At 41.8% G+C, this 27,425-nt stretch overlaps 1 protein-coding gene across 1 annotated transcript in view; it reads right to left on the bottom strand.

Moving 5' to 3' along the window:
* Window positions 1-1,481: 1,481 nt before the first annotated feature.
* The window catches only part of LOC129830443 (MAP kinase-activated protein kinase 2-like), a 33,082-nt gene continuing 7,138 nt past the window's right edge, over window positions 1,482-27,425 (bottom strand). Inside the window, exons 2-10 of the mRNA XM_055893020.1 lie at window positions 15,796-15,935; window positions 15,635-15,699; window positions 8,338-8,417; window positions 8,106-8,232; window positions 7,872-7,947; window positions 7,642-7,766; window positions 5,855-5,940; window positions 3,213-3,293; window positions 1,482-2,974 (exon numbers count right to left, since the gene is read on the bottom strand). Coding sequence (XP_055748995.1) covers window positions 2,831-2,974; window positions 3,213-3,293; window positions 5,855-5,940; window positions 7,642-7,766; window positions 7,872-7,947; window positions 8,106-8,232; window positions 8,338-8,417; window positions 15,635-15,699; window positions 15,796-15,935 — 924 coding nt within the window. The 3' untranslated portion in view covers window positions 1,482-2,830. The remainder of the gene's footprint in view (window positions 2,975-3,212; window positions 3,294-5,854; window positions 5,941-7,641; window positions 7,767-7,871; window positions 7,948-8,105; window positions 8,233-8,337; window positions 8,418-15,634; window positions 15,700-15,795; window positions 15,936-27,425) is intronic.

Here is a 27,425-nt window from a genome sequence, read left to right on the forward strand (position 1 = left end):
AACTCTGTGAAGCATTTATTTAGGCTGAGGTGCAGTTAATTGCGGCGCAACTTCACTATTATTCCACAATGTAGAAAGTAGTAAAAATAAAGAGAGACACTTGAATGAGTAGGTGTGTCCAAACTTTTGACTGGCACTCTAGGTCCTGGATGGCAGGTCAGATGCCGAGCAGTTGCCATACCAGGTGGTGATGCAACCAGTCAGGATGCTCTCGATGGTGCAGCTGTATAACTTTTGAGGATCTGGGGACCCACGCCAAATCTTTTCAGTCTCCTGAGGGGGAAAGGCATTGACGCGCTCTCTTCAATACTTTCTTGGTGTGTTTGGACTATGATTGTCTGTTGGTGATGTGGACAGCAAGGAACTTGAAACTCTGGACCCGCTCCACCACAGCCGGTCGATGTAAATGGTGGCGTGTTCGGCCCTCCTTTTCTGTAGTCCACGATCATCTCCTTTGTCTTGCTCACGTTGAGAGGTTGTTGTCCTGGCGTCTCTGAACTCCCCCCTATAGGCTGTTGTGTAGTCAGCAAACTTAGTGATGGTTTTGGAGCCGTGCTTGGCCACGCAGTCATGGGTGAACAGGGAGTACAGGAGGGGACCCTGTATTGAGGATTAGCATGGCAGATGTGATGTTAACTACCCTAACTACCTGGGGGAGGCCCGTCAGGAGGTCCAGGATCAAGTTGCAGAGAGAGGTGTTTAGTCCCAGGGTCCTTAGCTAAGTGATGAGCTTTGTAGGCACTATGGTGTTGAACACTGAGCTGTAGTCAATGAACAGCATTCTCCCGTGTTATTTTTGTTAATTTGGAAATTGGCAGTATGGAGTGTGATTGAGATTGCCTCATCTGTGGATCTGTTGGGGCGGTATGCGAATTGGAGTGGGTCGAGGGTTTCCAGGATGATGGTGTTGATATGAGCCATGACCAGAATTTCAAAGTAGTTCATTGCTACTGATGTGAGTGCTACTGGGGAAGGAGTCATTTAGGCAGGTTGCCTTCGCTTTCTTGTGCACAGGGACTGTGTTGGTCTGCTTGAAACATGTTGGTATTACAGACTCAGTCAGCGAGAGCTGGCCCTAGCCTTTTGGGGGCCCTAAGTGAAGTTTTGTTGGGGAGCCAACAAGCAAAACATTTTAGCTGTGCCACTCGACAGCTTTGAGAAAATAATTAATTTGTAGATTTTAATTTCCTGCAATTCTACACAGTTTGCCATAGGGTGTGAAGATTTTTTTTGCAGTTTTAAAGCAAATTTCATGCAATTATATTTTTACTACCACTTTGTAACACAACAAATGTGGAAAAATGCTAGGGTTGTGAATGCTTTCTGAAGGCACTGTATCAGAGGTTGTCTTTCCATCTCCATGACAGCAGAGGGTGGTACAGCGCTGCACAAATAGGATAATGTCCCGCATTGCCACAGTTTGACATCAAGGCTACTTTAGGATTCTGGCACAACACCACCAGTCAACACATTTGAGCGGATAAGGGATTTTATACAAGTTTTAATCCAAAAGACAGCCAGTGCTACATGTAATATGTGTACTGCCATACCCCCATGCTTTACAATGGTGCCCTTACGCTCAGTGTTGCCCATCACCAAACACAGCAGAAACCCTTAACATTATTGCTGCTGCGTGGAAACCAATAGTGACACTTGTGTTGTATAGTTCATTAGTGGGAATTCACTGAAAATATATTTAAACAAGTGCAATCATCATTGAACTGTTACTTTCATCAGGATAATTGTAAAGTGGGCTACAACATCTGTGGGGATTTTGTGATCATGATTTGATAACACAATGTACATTTGCTACTGCCGAAGTGGCTTGAATATTCCCCCACTGTCATCACATTGGGAAAAATCAGAATTTGAGATTAGTGCACAGAACTTGAACTTGTGTCGATCGTGCATAACCTCAATGGGAGATGAAAAGTTAGGCTATGTGCACAAATATCAAGTACGGATTTTTCCTAATGTCCTCAAGGCACACAGTCTTCCTAAACAGTCAGTCCACTCTAAAAAGATGGTGACTATAACTTTGGCTACAGGTGCGTTGGCTAAGAAATCAAACCCAACCAACCATGCAAACACATTCAACTGCAGTCATACAATTTCAGAAGTCCAATCAAATCAAAAGCAAAGAGTTCAGGGCAACAAAACCCCCACACAACAAATAGAAAATGGATATCGTTGGTGTGAGGTGTGAATAAGTATATACACTGAATGACAACTAAAGGAAGAAGAAACTAAAGGACATTCAATTATACATAAAGAAAAATGATGCTTCCTCCATTGTGTAGAGTTAAGCAGTGCATAGCAGAAAAAGATTATGGATCCACAGTATAACTGGAAGAGCATTCAATGTTTTCATGGTCTCTCAGCTACCCATGGCGGTATCGTCTGAAGACCCACAGATAAAAGATAGAAAAACACGTGGCCAATACTGAGGGGAATCAACAACGATAAAACACAGAACAGAGCTGGGTCAGATACTGGATTAGTTACAGTGCAGTCAGTCAGCGTGCATAGTGATCGGCAACAACGACAGAAATACCCAGTACATCACCGAGACGTGACGATAAACATCAGATCTCTATGTGGACAAAAAAAGCAAATTAACAAAATGGTTCTTTACCTTGAATAGCAAGGTGGGGAAAAAAAACATTAAAATGGGTTAAAACCATGAGAATAAAACACCTACAAAGGAAGTTAAAAACACTGGAAATGTAATATTTCTGGAGATTCAGACTTTCACCCCTTAATAATCCCCGTTTGCCCTATCAGCTCTATCAGCATGGAAGGGCGTGTGTGTGGTGTAAGTTATTTTGTTTCACAGGCCCGGTGGTTCAGCGGCTGCATTGTTTGCTTTCTTCCTTCTCTTAATCAGCAGCGGATTGGTCGAATCCTCGATGGTCTTGATTTTGATTTGCTCGTAGTCCACTCTCATGGTTGCCAGGGCACTTGTCATTTCCTCCTAGTAACAAAAATCACACCATTAGCATATCACAGAAACAATTATAAATAATGTGTAAAGGACCCGAGAAAATCCAAAGGAGCAAATGCGCAATTGTGTAGATAGAAGCAGACCTGTACTTTGTACAGTCTATAGAGGGATATTGTTGTTTTTGTGCTCAATCTGCGTGCTAGAGGTGTGTGGATCCAAGTTAGATGCAGAAAGAATGTATTCACACCACTGCAGTGCCAGTGCTCACCTTGACCTCCTCCCAGACGTCCTTTTCCTCTTGCAGCACACGACTGGTGTGGAGAGGGGTCTGAGGGACCTCCATAGACTGCTGTAGGGAGACCAGCTTAGGTTAGCGCATTGCTTTGGAAAAAAACATTGTGTCCAATCAAGGAACATGAATATAGGATCAAATTGGAAATGTGAAAAATATTCAGCAACTCTAAGGAGGTCAATTATTACAAAAAAAAACATTGTTGCAAAAGATGAGCCCGGTCTCATACCATATGTGGTTTTATGGTTGCCAAGTTAACATTACTGTGAGGCCAGTTTCTTTGGTATGACAAAGAAGCGAAACAGAGAGGAGTTAGCTTAAGCACAAACAGACTGGACCACCAGGCAAGAAAAGGATGCGAGTGCAACAACATAATACGCTACGACAGCAAATGTGTCCCGTTGACATCACACGGACAGTTTAGTTTGGTTGACCGAGGAATGTGATTGTCATTAGGACTTCATGCGGTGGTACATATGATTATTTTCATCCGTGACGCTTGTATGTTTCTGTAATTGTAATGTACAGTGGTGTAGGAATATTTTAAGAGAATACACAACTGAGAGGACTAGAGGTCAATAGGAAATGAACGATCAATGGAAATAGTTGATTTTCAATTCAACATCTGGTTAGAATCTGTGTGAGGGTTTCAGTCCTGGATTCATGTGGCAAGATCTCATTGGTCTGAATCGTCTATACATTGAGCCTGAAACAGGATACTTGTTTTTTGGCCATTGGCCCAATTTTACTGCAAGGAATTCTAATTGGTCAATCAAAGGCTAGGGTTAGGGGTTATAAATTACCTCCTGTGTCTTTGTTCTGTGGAGAATCATTGAGGACAGGGAAGAATGAACATCGACCATCTACTTCCCAGCATAACATATGTGATTTCTTCTCTTTGAATAAACCTATTTTTGTCCCCCTGATTTGCTTTGGGGGCTGTGTTATTGAAGAATAACATCAACTGCTAACAGTGGGTATAGAAAGTCACCACCCCCTTTCAAAATGTTCACCTTTTGTTGCCTTACAGCCTGAAATGTAGAAACACAACATTTGAAGTATAACCAACCATCCCCCAGACCACAAATCAAGCTAATTGGCTTCTGTGGTCAATTGTAGTGACTTTGATTAGTTCAGAATAAAAGCAGTTGTTCATAGAGGACTCCACTGCTTAGTAGAGCAATTCAAAGCAAAGAATCCACTATAGGTAGAAAGGTACTTTCAAAACATCTACGAGATAAAGTTGTGGAAAGGCACAAGTCAGGGGATGGATATAAAAAAAAAGTCAAAGGCTTTGTCTATCCCTCAGCGCACAGTTAAGACCATTATTAAGAAGTGGAAGGCGTATGGCACCACCCAGACCCTACATAGATCAGGCCGTCCCTCCAAACTGGATGATCGGGCAAGGAGGAGACTGAGCAGAGAGGCTAACAAGAAGCCAATGGCGACTTTGAATGAGATTCAGGCCTTTATGGAAAAGACTGGTCAAGTGTGCATATGACCACAATATCACAAGCGCTCCACAAATCTGGCCTCTATGGGAGGGTGGCAAGAAAAAAAACTTTCTAAAAAAAGTAAAACACATAAAGTCTTGTTTGAGCTTTGCCAAAAAGCACATTGTAGGTTCTAAGGCCAAGTGGCAAAAGGTGCTGTGGTCAAAACCCATTAGATCTTTCCACCCAAAGAACCCCATGCCTACAGTAAAGCTTGACGGTGGCAGCATCCTGTTGCGGGGGTGTTTCTCTTCAGCAAAGACTGGAGCACTTGTCAGAATAGAAGGGAAAATGGACAGTGCAAAATACCGACAGATTCCTGAGGAAGACCTGCAGCCCTCCGCCAAGAAGTTGAAAATAGGAAGATGGTTCACGTTTCAACATGACAATGACCCAAAGCACACTGCCAAAGTAACAGTACAGTGGTTGAAGGACAAGAAGGTGAATGTCCTTGAGTGGCCTAGACAGAGCCCCGACCTAAATCCCATTGAAAATCTGTGGAATGACTAAGAGTGTAGTCCGTGAACGGTCACCATGCAATTTGTCTGAGTTTGAACAACTCTGCAAGAAAGAATGGGCAAATATTGCACAGTCTATGTGTACAAAGTAAGTAGAGACGTATTCATAGAGACTCGTGGCTGTAATTCAAGCAAAAGGTGGTTCCAAGTATTAACTCCGGGGGGTGTTGACTTATCCAAATAAGGTATTTTACTGTTTTAATGTCAATAGATTTTCTAGATTTTTTTTCCAAAATTGGATATTGTGAGATTTTGAAAGGGGATGGTGACTTTCTATACCCACTGTATGTGTTATGTTTGATTTGATTTGACTAAATCATTGTTTCTTTCTGCTGCTGTCTTGGTTGGACCAGGTCTCTCTTGAAAAATATATGTGTATCTCAATGAGACTAACCTAGATAAATTAAGGTTAAATAAAAATGTAACGTGAAATTCCATTCAGAAAAAACAACCATTTATTGCGCTCTTCTGTTGTCTTCTTGTGGTCTAGTGGCATTGAAAGTCGCTAGTGAATAATCAGTATGTATCTTCATAACAATCGACAACAATTGCTTCATGGTCATACTGCCTGGACTAGGGGGGGGTAACAGAAGGGTGCTGTGCTTACATTGATCCAGGGGTGGTTCATGAACTCTGTGATGCTCATCCTCTGGGTGGGCTCAGTCTTCAGTAAGTGGCGGATCAACTGTTTAGCTGGGAGAGAGAAAAAACACAGGAAAACAACGTTTTAAGCAATTCACATAATTACCATCAAAGTTATGATATTCATTTTGAACCCAGTTTTAATACACTTAGGTTGGAGTCATTAAAACTCGTTTTTCAACCACTCCACACATTTCTTGTTAACAAACTATAGTTTTGGCAAGTCGGTTAGGACATCTACTTTGTGCATGACAAAAGCAATTTTTCCAGCAATTGTTTACAGACAGATTATATCACTTATAATTCACCGTATTACAATTGCAGTGGTTCAGAAGTTCACATACACTAAGTTGACTGTGCCTTTAAACAGTGTGGAAAATCCAGGAAATTATGTCATGGCTTTAGAAGTGTCTGATAGGCTAATTGACATCATTTGAGTCAATTGGAGGTGTACCTGTGGATGTATTTCAAGGCCTACCTTCAAACTCTTTGCTTGAAATCATGGGAAAATCAAAAGAAATCAGCCAAGAAGTCAGCCAAGAAATCAAAAGAAATCAGCCAAATTTCCAAATGACTGAAGGTACCACGTTCATCTGTACAAACAATAGTATGCAAGTATAAACACCATGGGACCACGCAGCCGACATACCGCTCAGGAAGGAGACACGTTCTGTCTCCTAGAGATGAACGTACTTTGGTGCGAAAAGTGCAAATCAATCCTAGAACAGCAGCAAGGGTCCTTGAGAAGATGTTGGAGGAAGCAGGTGCAAAAGTATCTATATCCACAGTAAAATGAGTCCTATATCGAAATAACCTGAAAGGCCGCTCAGCAAGGAAAAAGCCACTGCTCGAAAACCGCCATAAAAAAAGCCAGACTACGGTTTGCAACTGCACATGGGGACAAAGATCGTACATTATGGAGAAATGTCCTCTGGTCTGATGAAACAAAAATATAACTGTTTGGCCATAATGACTATTGTTATGTTTGGAGGGAAAAGGGGGAGGCTTGCAAGCCGAAGAACACCATCCCAACCGTGAAGCACGGGGGTGGCAGCATCATGTTGTGGGGGTGCTTTGCTGCAGGAGGGACTGGTGCACTTTACAAAATAGATGGCATAATGAGGTAGGAAAATTATGTGGATATATTGAAGCAACATCTCAAGACATCAGTCAGGAAGTTAAAGCTTGGTCGCAAATGGGTCTTCCAAATGGACAATGACCCCAAGCATATTTCCAAAGTTGATGCAAAATGGCTTAAGAACAACAAAGTCAAGGTATTGGAGTGGCCATCACAAAGCCCTGACCTCAATGCTATAGTAAATGTATGGGTAGAACTGAAAAAGCGTGTGAAAGGAGGCCTACAAACCTGACTCAGTTACACCAGCTCTATCAGGAGGAATGGGTCAAAATTCATCCAACTTATTGTGGGAAGCTTGTGGAAGGCTAGTCGAAACGTTTGACCCAAGTTAAACAATTTAAAGGCAACGCTACCTAAGACTAATTGAGTGTATGTAAACTTCTGACCCACTGGGAATGTGATGAAAGAAATAAAAGCTGAAATAAATCATTCTGTCTACTATTATTCTGACATTTCACATTCTTAAAATAAAGTGGTGATCCTAACTGACCTAAGACAGGGATTTTTTACTAGGATTAAATGTCAGGAATTGTGAAACTGAGTTTAAATGTATTTGGCTAAGGTGCATGTAAACATCCGACTTCAACTGTAAATATCTGTCTTCTCTCTCTTACCGTCCTCTGACACGTCAGACCACTCTGGGTTGGGGAACTCGTACTGTCCGTTCCTGATGCGCTTTTTCATCCCAGGGGAGATGGCCAGGCCGTGGTTAGAGTAGAAGGGAGGATATCCACACAGCCTAGGAGGAGAGGAGAATAGATAAGAACCACTTAAGGTGCTATGCCTTGTACACTGCAGTTATTGGGAATCGATTCATGCTGTCAAGCTATTTTTTATCACTTACAGGATATACATGATAACGCCCAGAGACCACATATCACAGGATTTGTCATACTTCTCTGGACCAAGAACCTCAGGGGCTGGGATCAAGGAGAGGAAATACAGACTCAAAATACATTGAGGCCTTATATTTTATGAACTTAATAATCAATGCCACTGAAATATTCATGAATAATTATACTGACAGGGTAGGCCGTACTATTAAACCAGTCAGTAAGACTGAGTTGCGTAACCTTACCAACATAATAGGGGGTGTAGCATGGCGTTGCCAGGGAGTTGAGTGTGGTGATTTCTTTGGCAAAACCAAAATCGGTTAGTTTGAGGAGTGCATCTGGTTTTTTGGAGGTGTACAACAGATTTTCTGGCTGACGGGCGAGAAAATAGCATAATTATTTATTGGACTGAACATGTATGTAAAATAAGAGATGTTTAGTATAATTCTGTTCATTGAATCACCAGACAGACTTTACCTTAATGTCTCTGTGAGCGATGTCAATGGCATGCAGGTACTGGATGGCTTCTCCTATACTCTTCATGATGTCAGAGGCCTCTAGACGGGGTGGGAGAGAAGAGAAAGACCGAGTTAGAAGCATAACTGAGCGAGTGAACAGAGTTGAATACCAGTGGAGTGAAGGGATTAGAGGTCGACCGACTATTTTTAAACACCGATACAGATTGGAGGACCAAAATAAGCCGAAACCGATATATATATATATATATATATATATTTATTTGTAATAATGACAATTACAAAAATACTGAACGAACAATGAACACTTTTATTTTAACTTAATATAATACATAAATAAAATCAATTTAGTCTCAAATAAATAATGAAACATGTTCAATTTGGTTTAAATAATGCAAAAACACTGTGTTGGAGAAGAAAGTAAAAGTGCAATATGCGCCATGTAAAAAAGCTAACGTTTAAGTTCCTTGCTCAGAACATGAGAACATATGAAAACTAGTGGTTCCTTTTAACATGAGACTTCAATATTCCCAGTTAAGTTTTAGGTTGTAGTGCAGAAAGCAGAGCTCGTCTGCATGTTCCCCTGTCAGTCTGCTCCTCTGCTTATCATAAAATGATCCCCACCTCTCTAGCTTGGGACCGAAGAAGGTGGGGAACAGAGAAACTTCTTTACCAGTGGAGCGAGTGATTGAAGTCTCTCCTCATTCTGCTTCCACCACTCCAAAGGCAAGCTCTTTCTGTCAATGACAGGCTCTGTGAGGTAACGCACCAACTCAATTTCAAAACTTCACTGGACTGCCCTCTTGACTTCCAAGGATTCTAGTGTAGAGGCTGTCCACCAGACTGGGTGGCTGATCTACCAGGACTCTTAGCATCTGGATCTGGCTCCTTCTCTTCACTAGTCCCTTCTGCTGTGGCTCTGGGATTTGGTTTCTTAGTAGGTCAGATTTCTCCTTCAGCCACTCTTTTGCTTTCTCTCGTGCTGTTCCTGAGGTGAAGGCATTAGCTCTTGTAACGTGGATCCAGGACAGTTGCCAGCACCAGGCACTTGGTCTCCGCAGCCTTGGAGAACCACCTTGTCAGACTGTCCAACATGGTCTTCCGTAAAGTTGAGATGCCTTGAGTAGAAAAAACCTCCTGCTGCAGCATCAGCACCAACACACTGGGGATGATGCACGCGGCTGTAGAGTTGGAGTGGCACATCTCCAGTCTCACCTCCTCCATAGGAGCCAGTCTCAATTAGGTTAGAGACAATGTCCCACTGTGCAGCAGACAAACTGCTGATGTGTCCGTATTCACCTGCATACACATTCAGTGCACGCCACTGTTCAAACATCCTCTGCAACATGTGTAGTGTTGAGTTCCAGCGAGTTTGAACTGCTTGGATGATGCTGTGTTTCGGAAGGCCAAGCTCTTCCTGAATGACCCTCAGACTCTGTTTGGCCAGTACAGAGTGGTCACAGCTCTTCAACATGGCAATAATGTCTAGCACAGCTCTCTGACTGGATAGGCCATCATTGATTACAAGCTGTAGGGTGTGTGCACTGCAGCTGAAGTCTGGAAGCTCTGCCAGTCTCATACCTTTTACCATGTTTGCTCCACTGTCCCTGAGGATCAGCACTACACGTTCTGTGTGGATTTCCCAGTATTCCAACTTGGTCAAAAACATCTTTCTGATGTAGTTTCCTGTGTGTGATCCAGTCATAGTCTTGACATTCAGGACAACCTGCTTTCTTGTCCAGACATTGTCAATGAAAATGTCCAGTAAGACTCATCAGGGATTCTGTAGTGCCTGACCAGCAGTCAGTTGTGAATGCCATGTGTGGAGCATCCACTGGTGCCACCAGATTCTTCACAACTCTTTCATGTGTTTTATCTAGCATTTCTGTGGAGGTAGAATTCTTCATCTTTGATCCTGTACCGGGGTTCAGCAAGAGTAATCAGCCACTGAAAACCAACATCAAACACTACTGTGAATGGCTGGTTGTCAGTGGCAATCATCTCAACAATTGCTTCATCCATCTTCTTGGCCCTTGGGTCTTTTGTCTTGCCATTTTGTTTGTTTATTCAAAAGTTGTAATATTGTAGCCTGCGATGTCTGTGACGTGTCTATCACCTTTTCCTTGTGAAGAATTTGTGTTTGCTTTTTTCATCACTGCTTCCTCATGAGCTTTTGGATGGGTGTTCTTAAGGTGATTCAACAGGTTGGTGGTATTTTTTGACCTACATCTTTCTCACAAATAAGACACCTTGCTTTCCCCTGGTGCCAATTCAATGTAATAGTCCCAACACTGGTGCTCTGCTTTTCTCTGCCGTCTGTATGATTATATTAAGTTTACACACACCTCTCTGAAGTGACAAGGAAACTGAAGAGTCTGCTTAGGAGACACAAATACTCTCAACTGTTTGAATAATAAAACTATAGTTTAAGTTACCTGTGATGAATGTTGAAAACAAAAACGAATTTCTATATGCACAAAATCCTATTTTAATAATGGGCATGGTAAGAATTGACTACCAGTGCAACTCATAATTCCCACGACACCTTCCAGCAAAATCTGAAAAGCGGTTCCTTCATTCATTTATTCCATAGGATATTTTTTAGATTCACTTCAAATAAGGTCTGTGTTTCGTGTAGGCTTACACCACCTTGCCAATTTGATAACTGTGTAGATATCCATAGGACAAGGTAACTCTGATCAATATTGGCTAAATATAAGAGAAGATATATTCTTTTTTGTAGAGTGGATTTATGAAAATATGTTACCTTATATTTGTGAGATTTACACGGTCATCAACACGCTGAGGTGGTTTAAGCCTGCACGAAACAGACCTTATTTGAAGTAGATCAAGACATTCCCTACAGAAGAGATAAACGGTAAAATAACGAAGGAACCCCTTTCAAGTTCAGCTGCAAGTTATTATAGGAATTATGACGTGTCAACTATTTCTCTCTACCATTTGTATTTCATGTACCTTTGACTATTGGATGTGCTTATAGGCACTTTAGTATTGCCAGCCTAATCTCGGGAGTTGATAGGCTTGAAGTCATAAACAGCGCTGTGCTTCAAGCATTGCTAAGAGCTGCTGGCAAACGCACTAAAGTGCTGTTTGAATGAATGCTTACGAGCCTGCTGCTGCCTACCACCGCTCAATCAGACTGCTCTATCAAATCATAGACTTAATTATAATATACTAAACACACAGAAATACGAGCCTTAGGTCATTACTATGGTCAAATCCGGAAACTACCATTTAGAAAACAAAACGTTAATTCTTTCAGTGTATTACGGAAGCGTTCTGTATGTTATCGAACGGGTGGCAACCCTAAATCTAAATATTGCTGTTACATTGCACAACCTTCAATGTTATGTCATAAGTATGTAAAGTTCTAGCAAATTAATTACGGTCTTCGTTAGGAAGAAATGGTCTTCACACAGTTCACAACGAGCCAGGCGGCCCAAACTGCTGCATATACCCTGACTCTGCTGGCACTGAACGCAAGAGAAGTGACACAATTTCCCTAGTTAATATTGCCTGCTAACATGAATCTTTTAACTAAATATGCAGGTTTAAAATAATATATTTATGTGTATTGATTTTAAGAAAAGGTATTGATGTTGATGGTTAGGTACATTAGTGCAACGATTGTGTTTTTTCCACGGATGCTCTTTTGTGAAATCAGCACCCATTTGGCAAAGTTGAAGTAGGCTGTGATTCGATGATAAACTAACAGGCACCACAGTGATTATACGCAACGCAGGACAAGCTAGTTAACCTAGTAATAACATCAACCATGTGTAGTTAAACTAGTGATTATGTGAAGATTGATTGTGTTTTAATATAGTTAAGTTTAACTTCTTATGGCTGCAGGGGCAGTATTGAGTAGCTTGGACGAAAGGTGCCCAGAGTAAATGGCCTGCTCCTCAGTCCCAGTTACTAATATATGCATAGTATTATTAGTATTGGATAGGAAACACTCTAAAGTTTCTAAAACTGATTGAATTATGTCTATGAGTATAACGGAACTCATATGGCAGGCAAAAACCTGAGAAAAAAAATCCAAACAGGGAGTGGAAATTCTGAGGCTGGTCGAGTTTCAACCAAGATCCCATTGAAATCACAGCGAGATATGAATGAGTATTCACTTCCTACGGCTTCCACTAGATGTCAACAGTCTGTAGAACTTTGTCTGATGACTCTACTGTGAAGGGGAGCCGAATGAGAGGAGAATTAGTCACCATTGCCATGAGGTGAACATTCTTTGACCACGCGCGTTCACATGAGAGGCAGCTCCGTTCCATCGCTCATCTGAAGTCAATGTAATTGTGCATGTGTCTGCTCAAACGGTCAGAAACAGACTCCATGAGGGTGGTATGAGGGCCCGACGTCCACAGGTGGGGGTTGTGCTTACAGCCCAACACCGTGCAGGACGTTTGGCATTTGCCAGAGCACACCAAGATTGGCAAATTCGCCACTGGCGCCCTGTGCTCTTCACAGGTGAAAGCAGGTTCACACTGAGCACATGAGCACATGTGACAGACGTGACAGAGTCTGGAGACGCCGTGGAGAACATTCTGCTGCCTGCAACATCCTCCAGCATGACCGGTTTGGCGGTGGGTCAGTCATGGTGTGGGGTGGCATTTCTTTGGGGTGCCGCACAGCCCTACATGTGCTCGCCAGAGGTAGCCTGATTGCCATTAGGTATGGAGATGAGATCCTCAGACCCCTTGTGGGATCATATGATCATATCTGACACATGCACATTTGTGGCCTGCTGGAGGTCATTTTGCAGGGCTCTGGCAGTGCTCCTCCTTGCACAAAGGCGGAGGTAGCGGTCCTGCTGCTGGGTTGTTGCCCTCCTACGGCCTCCTCCACGTCTCCTGATGTACTGGCCTGTCTCCTGGTAGCGCCTCCATGCTCTGGACACTACGCTGACAGACACAGCAAACCTTCTTGCCACAGCTCGCATTGATGTGCCATCCTGGATGAGCTGCACTACCTGAGCCACTTGTGTGGGTTGTAGACTCCGTCTCATGCTACCACTGGAGTGAAAGCACCGCCAGCATTCAAAAGTGACCAAAACATCAGCCAGGAAGCATAGGAACTGAGAAGTGGTCTGTGGTCACCACCTGCAGAACCACTCCTTTATTGGGGGTGTCTTGCTAATTGCCTATAATTTCCACCTTTTGTCTATTCCATTTGCACAACAGCATGTGAAATTTATTGTCAATCAGTGTTGCTTCCTAAGTGGACAGTTTGATTTCACAGAAGTGTGATTGACTTGGAGTTACATTGTGTTGTTTAAGTGTTCCCTTTATTTTTTGGAGCAGTGTATGTAAAACATGTATCTTTCAAAGTTTATGATGAGTCTTTCTCTTATTTGACGTGGCTCTCTGCAATTTCTCCGGATATTTTGGAGGCATTTCTGAACATGGCGCCAATGTAAACCGAGATTTGCGGATATAAATATGCACATTATCGAACAAAACATAAATGTATTGTGTAACATGATGTCCTATGAGTGTCAGCTGATGAAGATCATCAAAGGTTAGTGATTCATTTTATCTCTATTTCTGCTTTTTGTGACTACTATCTTTTGCTGGGAAAATGGCTGTGTTTTTCTGTGGCTATGTACTGAGCTAACATAATCGTTTGGTGTGCTTTCACCGTAAATCCTTTTTGAAATCAGACATGTTGGCTGGATTCACAACATGTGTAGCTTTAATTTGGTGTCTTTCATGTGTGATTTCATGAAAGATTTGATTTTTATATTAAAATATTTGAATTTGGCGCGCTACATTTTTTCTGCCATTTGGCCAAGTGGGACGCTACCGTCCCACATATCCTAGAGAAGTTAAGAGGCATTAGAAGACAAAAATGTATGTTACCAATTGAATAACATCTATTGCAGGATAAATCACTGTTAAAGTTTACATACTTGGTCATATATGGATGTTACATTTTACTTTATGGGTTGGTTATGAAGGCTTCTTCTAACCCATCGCTTTCTACTACATATAATAACATTAATATATATAATTTAGGTAAAGATATAATTGAATTAAGTCCAAAAATGGATGTAGCAACTACAGATTGTCCCTTTAAGTCTATCAAAAGTCTGCAAATTAGGCCTATTGATCATTTTTTCCCTTATCGGCATGAATTAGATTGAGCAATAAAAGCCCCACTTCTATTCCACAGGCAGCGATCTGCTGTTGCAAGAGCACATTTTCCACTGGTTTCACAAACAATGTTTGATTGGCAGCTCAAACTTCTTGAATTCAACCATTATTGAGTTCAAATACACATTGAAATATGTGAACAGCCATCCACAACAACCACAATCCGTGAGGCTCAAATAGCTAAATGACAGCAGCAGCAGGATTCACATCAATGCGCTATGTAGATATGAATAATAAGTGATATCCGTATCGCCATAGACTACACCACTGCGGTCATCCTTACCTACCTAAGGTATTATTCAAGTTGGATAATCTTTGGATGCCGACAGCAGTCGCACCATTGAAAGACATAGCTTGGACTGTAGCCTACACATTTGGCAGTGGTCTCTGACTTGTGGTCAGACTCACTCAGGTGGAACAAACTTAAAAACTTGCGCCTTTTTTCAATGCCTATTAGAGAAATGTCAAACATTTTGTTACCCAAACATCCTTTCTGAATTTAAAAGTAATCCTCGATGTAATTCTCTAGTTTTTCAAAAGTATCTGTAATCTGATAACAATATTTTAGCTGGTAAAGGATTAGTTACCGGCTTTCGCAAACCCTTACTTCCCAACTCTGATGTCACCTATGTGCTTAAATAGCGAATGGAGTACGCTTTACCCGTGGTTCATTTTCATGCCAGCCAGGTAGGCTATACTCCTGCTGTAAAGAGAAGCAATGTGCTTAATATTTGGAAAGTTAAGAAATAAATATAGTAGGTATAGTCTATAGAAAGCTGATGGGATCCTCGTTTTAATAGAGGTCATCATTGTTTTCTATCGCAATTGCATAGCCTATCGAAATGTTGCGCCACATGAGCTCATGGGCTCTCGTGAAGTATTTGATTAGATTTTCGATTACATTTGTATTGATGTCAGAGTGATTAAATGCTCAATAGAGTGCTGAGTACCAGGCAGTTAACAAGATTGGTTGGCTACTAATGACCATCAGCAGCATCAGAGCTTGGAGAAGCCTAACTACCGTGACTAAACGGTCACATGGAATTTGACTGCCATGACTCGTTACCGCCGATGTGGCGGTAATACGGTCCCCGTAACAGCCCTACTCATTACCTCTTTCTGTGAATGCCTGGTTCCCTCGGTCTTGAATATGGCTGAATAGCTCACCTCCATCCATACTAAAATGGAGAGAGAAAACATTGAATAACATAGGGTAAATGTGTGTGTGTGTGTGTGTGTGTGTGTGTGTGTGTGTGTGTGTGTGTGTCACCCACCACTCCATGACGATGAGCAGGCACTTCCTGCTTTGGTAGAGGTTTTCGTAGACGTCCATGATGCGTACGATGTGAGAACATGGCGACGCCCTCCAGTGGAGCTCTACCTCCCGACGAGCTTTCGCACAATCCTGCAGCATCTGAAGAGAGGGGGCGGAGTAGATGAGAAGAGAGAAGAGTAAGGAGGGAATCAGAGGCTAAATCGGATCTTCATGGCTTCCTTTCCTCCTCTCCTTACCACCATTAAAATCAAATCAAACTTTATTTATCACATGCACCGAATACAGTTCAAGAAGATTACCACTGATATCAAAGAGAACAGGTTTAAATAAAAGTGAAGGAAATATGATGGAAGACTGAGAGACAATTACCTGCATGAGGGATTTTTAGGCCAATGAGGTAAACCACACAGAGCAAGCTGCTGACTAACATGTCTTTCAAAAGGTTACGGTGTCTAGTGCAGCCTACTTTCTCCGCTATTGATAGTACATCAGGCCAGGGGTCTCAAACATATGCAGTGTCTAACTTGTCATTGTTTCTGAATTAGAAAAACAATGCAGAAGATTTTCCATCCTCAGTTCACTCCAAGTTCAGAGGCCTCAAACCACGACAGAGCAAAAGCCATCCAGAGGCAGTCACTTCCCTGATTTTGACATTCAGATCTGATTACGGCAGCCTCAGACACATCATAATACAATTTCCCTCCTTCCCAGATGGAACAAGCCTAATGGGACCTAATGAAATTACTCACCAATTTGGGAGTTCAAGAACAATACCACACAAAAGACCAAGCTGGTTGAAAAAATAAAGGCTTAACACTTGGCCTGCCTGGCGTGTGCCTAGTAAGCAAACACATATTGACAATCAATCCACCGCATCCGCCAAATGGTGGCCTTCCGGAATGGAAGGTGGCCGAGCTACAGCGGTGTTTGTGAGACCATGAGACATCCCGACAATCTGTAGTGTTCGAACGGTTTTGCCCAAGATCCACTCTGGAAAGATGAGACTCGTGAATGTGATGGTGTTCTCAGTTTAACTCTACGACACCCACAAGTGTCAGGGGATTCGTCTGAAGTCGGTACCGCCAATCTGCCCACTTCTGTCTGTAGCATCCGAACAGTTTAGGCTACACACTAATATGACCACTCTATGGAAAGGTGAGACTCAGGAAAACGTACAAATAATAAAATCGCCAAAAAAAGAACCATCGTCTCACTGTCAACTGCGTTTATTTTCAGCAAACTAATCATCTGTAAATATTTATATGAAAATAAGATTCAACAGACAAACTGAACAAGTTCCACATACATGTGACTAACAGAAACAGAACAAAGGGGGAGTCCAAATCAAAAGTAACAGTATCTCGTGTGGCCACCAGATGCATTAAGTACTGCAGTGCATTTCCTCCTCATGGACTGCACCACATTTGCCAGTTCTTGCTGTGAGATGTTACCCCACCCTTCCACCAAGGCACCTGCAAGGTCCTGGACATTTCCGGGGGGAATGGCCCAAGTCCTCACCCTCCGATCCAACGGTCCCCTAAGTGCACAATGGGATTGAGATCTGGGCTCTTCGCTGGCCATGGCAGAACACTGACATTCCTGTCTTGCAGGAAATCACACAGAGAACGAGCAGTATGGCTGGTGGCATTATCATGCTGGAGGGTCATGTCAGGATGAGCCTGCAGGAAGGGTACCACGAGGGATGAGGATGTCTTCCCTGTAACGCACAGTGTTGAGCTTGCCTGCAATGACAACAAGCTCAGTCTGATGATGCTGTGACACCGCCCCAGAACATGACGGACCCTACACCTCCAAATCGATCCCGCTCCAGAGTACAGGCCTCGGTGTAATGCTCATTCCTTCGACGATAACCGCGAATAAGACCATCACTGGTGAGACAAAACCGCGACTCGCTTGACAAAAGCACTTTTTGCCAGTCCTGTCTGGTCCAGCGACGGTAGGTTTGTGCCCATAGGCGACATTGTTGCGGTGATGTCTGGTGAGGACCTGCCTTCCAACAGGCCACAAGCCCTCAGTCCAGCCTCTCTCAGCCTATTGCAGACAGTCTGAGCACTGATGGAGGGATTGTGCGTTCCTGGTGTAACTCGGGCAGTTGTTGTTGCCATCCAGTACCTGTCCCGCAGGTGTGATGTTCGGGTGTACTGATACTGTGCAGCTGTTGTTACATGTAGTCTGCCACTGTGAGGACGATCAGCTGTCCGTCCTGTCTCCCTGTAGCAGTGTCTTAGGTGTCTCACAGTACGGACATTGCAATTTATTGCCCTGGCCACATGTGCAGTCCTCATGCCTCCTTGCAGCATGCCTAAGGCACGTTCACGCAGATGAGCAGGGACCATGGGTATCTTTCTTTTGGTGTTTTTCAGACTGAGTAGAAAGGCCTCTTTAGTGTCCTAAGTTTTCATAACTGTGACCTTAATTGCCTACCGTCTGTAAGCGGTTAGTGTCTTAACAACCGTTCCACAGGTGCTTGTTCATTAATTGTTTATGGTTCATTGAACAAGCATGGGAAACAGTCTGATCTAAATCGCAAGTCAAACCACAATTGGAACATTTGGATAAAAATAAGGCCTTGATTATTTGCCCATATCATGCAGCCCTACGTGGCAGTGTGTCAATTATCTCAAATGAATGCAGAAATTGCAGGAAATTATTTTTGGTTGAATTTGAATTGAACAGTATAAAACAGAATGGAGAAAGACCCATTGAAATCCCTTAGAATGTATGTGTTGCCTCCATAGGGTCACGCACTACTCATGAAGCAAAGGAGGGGTTTGTACCTGTCTCGGTATAGAGAATAACAATGGTCCAACCTATTTTTTCACGCGGGTGAAGCAAGAGATGTGTTGGTGGAATTTAGGGAGAATTTTCCTAAAACGTCCTTTGTTAAAGTACAACGAATACAGCCTCGGGATATGCTGTTTTCAATTTGTTCAAAGTCCCGTGTAATTCCTTGAGTGCCAGCGTGGTGATGGATTGTGGGGCACTGTACACAGACGTGATACAAACAGCTGTGAATTGTCTCAGGAGATAATGGGGTCAGCATTTGCTTGTGAAGCATTCCAGGTCAGGGGAACAGAAACGCTTAAGGGTTTGTACATTCCTACCGCCACACCATGAGTTGTTGATCATGAAACGACAGTAGCAGATGACCCAAAAGTGGTTTGAGACTACTATGATTTCCCATTGCAGTCGATTAAAATTGTAGCAATTCTGGTAACACTTAATAATTCATAAACAAACTTAATTTCAGTAAAAACACGACAACTAATTGGTACGTTTACTTTTACGAATTTCCATTATTGTCCCTCCTCAATATCTTAAAGATACAGTGCATTCGGAAAGTATTCAGACCACTTTCCCGTTTCCACATTTATAGTCTTATTCTAAAATGGATTAAATAAAATAAAAAGTCCTCAATCTACACACAATACTCCATAATGATAAAACGAACAGGTTTCTAGAACTGTTTGCTAATTTATAAAAAATGATTTAGAGCTGTCCTCCCGGTCAAACTGAGCAATCGGGGGAGAAGGGTCTTCGGCAGGGAGGTGACCAAGTACTAGATGTCGACCATACCGATACTGATTATTGGAGACCAAAAAAAGCAGATACCGATTAATCGGACGATTTAAAAAAAAAAATGATTTATAATAATGACAATTACAACAATACTGAATGAACACTTATTTTAACTTAATATAATACATCAATAAAAATCAATTTAGCCTCAAATAATTAATGAAACATGTTCAATTTGGTTTAAATAATGCAAAAACAAAGTGTTGGAGAAGAAAGTAAAAGTGTAATATGCTCCATGTAAAAAAGCTAACATTTAAGTTCCTTGCTCAGAACATGAGAACATATGAAAGCTGTTGGTTCCTTTTAACATGAGACTTCAATATTCCCAGCTAAGAAGTTTTAGATTGCCTAATCTCGGGAGTTGATAGGCTTGAAGTCATAAACAGCGCAATGCTTGAAGCACAGTGAAGAGCTGCTGGCAAAACGCACGAAAGTGCTGTTTGAATGAATGCTTACGAGCCTACCATCGCTCAGTCAGACTGCTCTATAAAATCTCTGCGTGCAATGAACGCAAGAGAAGTGACAATATTAACCAGGTGAAATTGTGCCTGCTAACCTGGATAACCTTTAGCTAAATATGCAGGTTTAAAAATATATACTTCTGTGTATTGATTTTAAGAAAGGTATTGATGTTTATGGTTAGGTACACATTGGAGCAACGACAGTCCTTTTCCCGTGAATGCGCACCACATCGATTATATGCAACGCAGGACACGCTAGTAATATCATCAACCATGTGTAGTTAACTTGTGATTATGATTGATTGATTGTTTTTTATAAAGATAAGTTTAATGCTAGCTAGCAACTTACCTTGGCTTCTTACTGCATTCGCGTAACAGGCAGGCTCCTCGTGGAGTGCAATGAGAGGCAGGTGGTTAGAGCGTTGGACTAGTTAACTGTAAGGTTGCAAGATTGAATCCCCGAGCTGACAAGGTAAAAATCTGTCGTTCTGCCCCTGAACAAGGCAGTTAACCCACCGTTCCTAGGCCGTCATTGAAAATAAGAATGTGTTCTTAACTGACTTGACTAGTTAAATAAAGGTGTAAAAAAAAATACAAAATATATATATATTTTTTTTTTAATGTATCGGACAAATCGGTGTCCAAAAATACCGATTTCTGATATGAAAACTTGAAATCGGCCCTAATTAATCGGCCATTCCGATAAATCGGTCGACCTCTACCAAGTACCCGATCGTCCTCTGTGTAGATGGGAGAACCTTCTCTGCAGCACTCCACCAATCAGGCCTTTATGGTAGAGTGCCAGACTGAAGCCACTCCTCAGTAAAAGGCACATGACAGTCGCTTGGAGATTGCCAAAAGGCAGCTAAAGGACTATCAGACCATGAGAAACAAGATTCTCTGGTCTGAGGAAACCAAGACTGAACTCTGGCCTGAATACCAAGAGTCACGTCTGGAAGAATGAAGCCGAGTACAGAAAGATCCTTGATGAAAACCTGCTCCAGAGTGCTCAGGACCTCAGACTGGGGCGATGGTTTACCTTCCAACAGGAATACAACCTGAAAATAGCTGTGCAGCGACACTCCCAATCCAACCTGACAGAGCTTGAGAGGATCTGCAGAGAAGAATGGGAGAAACTCCCCAAATACAGGTGTGCCAAGCTTGTAGCGTCAAACTCAAGAAAAAACAAGGATATAATCGCTGCCAAAGGTGCTTCAACAAAGTACTGAGTAAAGGGTCTGAATACTTATGTAAATGTAATATTTCTAAAAACCTACTTTTGCCTTGTCAATATGGGGTATTGTGTGAAGATTTAATACATTTGGAATAAGGCTGTAACATAACAACATTTGAAAAAAGTCAAGGGGTTTGAATACTTAATGAATGCACTGTATGTGGGTTTTTGGTAACGGAATTACAAGGCACAAGGCAATGTTTCTTAAACTTAGAGAAGGCAAATAATTTCTACCAAACTAAATATAAAAGTGCTGATTTTAGGGTCTGAACTTCAATATTGTGTTTTTAGATATTTAGCTTTTAAAAGAGACTTTCTGGTAGATGTCCAAAATCCCTTTTCCATCTGACCAGAAATCAAACTCTTTGCTTATTCCTAATTGTTAGGAGGGCAAATGGTAATAAAATGTATATATGCTTTCATTTCAACAACTAAAAATATATAGACTCTTCGCTTTCATTTGACACCCAATTTGACATGCTCCCATGAACGTCACGTTGGTGCTCATCGGTACTTTACATGGAAATACCCAACACACACAGAGACAGATAAGAGATTCTCCTCGTTAAAGTATTGCATACATTTGGAAATAGCCAGTACAGTTGACTCCTGATATCACCTCAATGTAAATAGTCCTATATGCACTAAACCAAACATGCAGAAATCCAGAGCAAGTAAAAAGTAGGCCAACTGAATTTGAACAGGGGAACGGAACTGGTGTGAATAAAAAGCACGTAATCCATGTCGGAGGTTTAAGGCGCAAGGTGTCAGCGATGTTGCGTCCTCCTGACCCGGCTTACTGCGTGTAGCCTACCCACTTCCACGTCAACAAACAGCTGCCACTACCATTGCCTCAGCATGACACACACGTGTCTATGGACCACCGAAGCATTGTCACGAGAGCAGGATGTGATCGTCACAACTTTTATCAGGGAGAACGCTACTAGCCCAGTCAGTTTTAATGACAAAATGATTCGGAATTACAATTTGATTCAGATTTTACCCTATAAAAAAAATGTATGCCAAACAAAAAAAGATTGATTTCAAAAAGTTTAACAAACCACACAAACTCTATGCACAATGACTTCTTTGTACAATTTAGACAGACAAGTTCACAAAAACACATCTACTGGATGAACTGTCCAAATGGAAAGTTTGATAACAGAATTACAGTAAAATCTCCTTCAGGTTTTATGCGACCACGTTTTCCAAAAACTCTTAAATATCTGTGGCCGGCAGCCACACAGCCCGGGATCGAGCCCGGATCTGTAATGATGCCTCGAGCACTGCAATGTAGTGCCTTAGACCGCTGCGCAACTTGGGAGGCTCTCGGTCATATTTTTTAAGACCTTTGAAAACTGAAAAAGACCATTTATATAAATGAATGTAATACTTCAAAGGACCCGCGGACACTGACAGTAGTTGAGTAGAGTTCAGTACAGTACAATACATTATACAGTACTGTTCTATACTCTACCTTTCTTTACTGTCCTGTACTCTACTTTCTTTACTGTATTGTGGGGTGGGAAAACATTTTCAGTGTAAACTTAAATGACTAAAACCAGATATAAAGTATGCAGAAAGTACTGTAGAGTACAGTATAACGTCCTGTATTGAACTCTTCTCTACAACTGTTAGGGTGTCCACGGGTCCTTAGAAGTATTACATTCATTTATCTAAATGAAATGCCTTAAAAGTAATCTCAAGGGAGAGGTTCGGTATGAAATACACTCCCTTCTAGATGTGCTGGGTGGTACCACCTCAAGGCTTACTATAAAAGCAGGTGACAGCACGCCTTATTTGGCAATGGTCCTGGTAAATGGAGTGTGCCAATATATTTTGCATGATGTTTCCTTGACAAGACAACTGCCGTTACACAAATTTCAAAAAGCAGTAAGGCACATTTCCGTACTTTTGTGTAAAAAAAAAAATATGTTTTTAATTAGGCGGATAGCCAGGTGCACAAATGAAGCATTTGTGTTTAGTGAGTCCGCCAGATCAGAGGCAGTAGGGATGACCAGGGATGTTCTCTTGATAAGTGTGTGAATTGGACCATTTTCCTGTCAAAATGTAACGAGCACATTTGGGTGTCAGGGATAATGTATGGAGTAAAAAGTACATTATTTTCTTTAGAAATGTAGCAAAGTAAAAGTTGCCAAAAATCGAAATAGTAAAGTACAGATACCCCAAAAAACTACTTCAGTAGTACTTGAAAGTATTTTTACACCACTGGTCCACGTTTCAAAAAATTGTTTTGCGTGCAATGGGGGGTATTCAAACTTACAGCGCAAGTGGAAATAGATGTCAGGAACTTGGTGCCTTACCCCTGTGAGCCGACTGTCCTCGGCCCGGTTTCCCAAAAGCATTTTAAGGCCAAGTTCATTGTTAGGCCGTCATTGTAAATAAAAAAATTTGTTCTTAACTGACTTGCCTAGTTAAATCAAAAATACAAATATCGTTAGAACCTTCGTAGGAGCCTCGTTAAAATATGCGAGCTGTTTACTAAAACCAATGTTATTAACGCTGCACTTAAAACGCTCATATTCTAACACCAGCCTCAGAGCACTCCTAGAACAGCCACGTTGCTAGAAGTTGCTGGAAGCATTTTGCCCTCCCGCATCACTTTATAAAGAGAAGATCTCTGCTAAACATAGAAGAATAACAGTGATATCTGCCTCGCCAGGAGCTGATCTGTCGTCAGTATTTCGGAATAATTCTTAATGTTATGGTAATATTTGAAAGGAGAAAGCTGACCAGAGAGCACCGCTGCTCTTTTGATCCTATCAGTATCGACACGTGCCTCAACGACACACTTAGCAAAAGCATCTTTGGCCGTTGTAAGAAAGATACATCATTAAAAAACACTTGTAAGCCTAAATTTCATCGCTATTGGGAAACCGGGCCCAGAGCCGTATTTGCTCACGATGCACATAATTGAATTATCAGAGTGCCAGTGTACTTCTGGTAAAAAATACTTTAGAGAAAGTGTTGTGATCAGGTACAACTACGTTACCCACCCCCAAAATGAATACTTATGAGCAATTCCCCAACACCCAACACTTCTGACCTAAACACTTTTTTTTTTAAATTTGAAGTGGTTGGCTGAAATTAGGGTTAAGATTTACCATTTAATACCGGAACATTGTCTCTGCGGCCTCGACATCCGTGCCATTGGACACGCCCACTACCCTCCTCCCCCCACGCGACCTTTGCCACCGCTGCTGGGGGGGGGGGGGGGGAAATCATAGGGGAAACACTAACTGTACTGTGTTGTCCAAATGTGTGAATCAGAAGTCTACGATTGGTTCAGATTTGGTCAGGCCAAGGCGGTCTGACAATTAACTACTTTCAATGCCCATGGACGTATGGTGTCAGTCGGTGCTCAACAGGTGAGGATACTTGTTACAGTAAATTGAAAGAGGGTAGGTTGTAGGCATCGTGGTAGGCGTCAGTAAGAGCCGGGAGAGTTGACATTAACTGGAGAGAGAGAGAGAGGGGAGACAGAGCGAGAGCGGCAGAGAGAGGAGAGTAAGGGGTTGTCCAGACGGTCAAAGCAAGACTGTGAAAACAAACAGATGACAGACAGTTATTAGCTGAACATAACAGTATGCCAGTGGAAGGGAGGACAGTAGCAGGTGACCCAACTGTGGATTGTGACTACTATGATTTCCCCATTGTAGCCAATTCTGATTTGGTAACAGAATTACGAGTTTAAATCACTTAAGAATTCATAAAAACAAAAACAACAAATAGACTACACCTTCTTTTATTACCCCATAGGGCAGTGTTTCTGCCTGCGAGCCCCAGTGTTAGCCGGCAGGCAAAGATCATTGAAAACTTCCCCTGATAGTTCCTCCGTCTGCTCCTCTGGGATCTATTATCAGCCCTGACGCACGTGTACCCCTCCTCCTTGATATTGGCAGTCTACCTTTACTTGTCACATCTGATAACTTTCATTATCCTCCCTCTTCATGGAGAGAAAATAGTTTTTTCTATTTTTGGTAGAGGAATTACAAGACTTCAACTTATAGAAGGCAAATAAAAATCGAAAAATTTGTAAAAAAGTGTTGATATTAGTTTGTAGGGGTCTTTACATCAACATTGTGTTTTGTCATATTTTATATAACTCTTAAGAATTCCTGATTTAGTCGAGAAAACAAATACTTTGCATATTCATCATTTTTGGAATGGGAAATGGTTGAAAAATGTATTCAAGAAAGTACATTATTCAGACCACTTGACATTTTCCACATTCTACTACGTTACATTTGCCTTATTCTTAAATGGGTAAAAAAATATATTTACAAAAACTCTTCAATACACAAACACCCCATAATGAAAGAGCAAAGAGGTTGACATTTTTGCAAATGTATATATATATATAAAAAAGAATACTGAAATGTCATATTTAAATACAGTTGAAGTTGGAAGTTTACATACACCTTAGACAAATACATTTAAACTCAGTTTTTCACAATTCCTGACATTTAATCCTAGTAAAAGTTCCCTGTCTTAGGTCAGGATCATCACTTTATTTTAAGAATGTAAAAATGTCAGAATAATAGAAGAGAGAATAATTTATTTCAGCTTTTCTTTCTTTCATCACATTCCCAGTGGGTCAGAAGTTTACATACACACAGAATATTGGAATTTTCACGCTTTTTCAGTTCTGCCCACACATTTTCTATAGGATTGAGGTCAGGGCTTTGTGATGGCCACTCCAATACCTTGACTGTTGTCCTTAAGCCATTTTGCCACAACTTTGGAAGTATGCTTAGGGTCATTGGCCATTTGGAAGACCCAAGCTTTAACTTTCTGAATGATGTCTTGAGATGTTGCTTCAATATATCCACATAATTTTCCTCCCTCATGATGCCATCTATTTTGTGAAGTGTACCAGTCCCTCCTGCAGCAAAGCACCCCACAACATGATGCTGACACTCCCATGCTTCACGGTTGGGATGCTGTCCTTCGGATTGCAAACCTCCCCCTTTTTCCTCCAAACATAACGATGGTCATTATGGCCAAACAGTTATATTTTTGTTTCATCAGACCAGAGGACATTTCTCCAAAAAGTATGATCTTTGTCCCCATGTGCAGTTGCGAACCGTAGTCTTGCTTTTTTAATGGCGGTTTTCGAACGGTGGCTTCTTCCTTGCTGAAAGGCCTTTCATGTTTTGTCGATATAGGACTCATTTTACTGTGGATATAGATACTTATGTACCCGTTTCCTCCAGCATCTTCACAAAGTCTTTTGCATGGTTCTGGGACTGATTTGCACTTTTCAAATCCAAAGTTTGTTCATCAGTAAATCTCAGAATGCGTCTCCTTCCTGAGCGGTATGATGGCTGCGTGGTCCCATGGTGTTTATACTTGCGTACTATTGTTTGTACAGATGAACGCGGTACCTTCAGGTGTTTGGAAATTGCTCCCAAGGATGAAACAGAATTGTGGAGGTCTACAAAAAAAAATTCTGAGGTCTTGGATGATTTCTTTTGATTTTCCCATGATGTCAAGCAAAGAGGCACTGCGTTTGAAGGTAGGCCTTGAAATACATCCACAGGTACACCTCCAATTGACTCAAATGATGTCAATTAGCCTATCAGAAGCTTCTAAAGCCATGACTTCATTTTCTGGAATTTTCCAAGCTGTTTAAAAGGCACAGTCAACTTAGTGTATGTAAACTTCTGTCCCACTGGAATTGTGATACAGTGAATTATAAGTGAAATAATCTGTCTGTAAACAATTGTTGGAAAAATTACTTGTGGCATGCACAAAGTAGATGTCCTAACCAACTTGCCAAAACTATAGTTTGTTAACAAGACATTTGTGGAGTGGTTGAAAAACGAGTTTTAATGACACCAACCTAAGTGTATGTAAACTTCTGACTTCAACTGTATGTATTCAGACCCATTACTCAGTACTTTGTTGAATAACATTTGGCAGAAATTACAGCCTCAAGTTTCTTCCCTTCCCCTACAAGTTTGGCACACCTGTATTTTTGGAGTTTCTCCCATTCTTCTCTGCAGATCCTCTGTCAGCTTGGATGGGGAACATCCCTGCACAGCTATTTTTCAGGTCTCTGCAGAGATGTTTGATCGGGTTCAAGTCCGGGCTTTGGCTGGGCAGCTCTAAGACATTCAGAGACTTGTCCAGAAGCCACTTTTGCGTTGTCTTGGCTGTGTGCTTGGGGTTGTTGTCCTGATGGAAGGTGAACCTTCGCCCCAGTCTGATGTCCTGAGCACTCTGGAGCTCAAGGATCTCTTTGTACTTTTCCCTGTTCATCTTTTCCCTTGATCCCGACTAGTCTCCCAGTTCCTGCAGCATGATGCT

This window comes from Salvelinus fontinalis, chromosome 31 (genome assembly GCF_029448725.1).
Source record: "Salvelinus fontinalis isolate EN_2023a chromosome 31, ASM2944872v1, whole genome shotgun sequence".
Taxonomy (NCBI): domain Eukaryota; kingdom Metazoa; phylum Chordata; class Actinopteri; order Salmoniformes; family Salmonidae; genus Salvelinus; species Salvelinus fontinalis.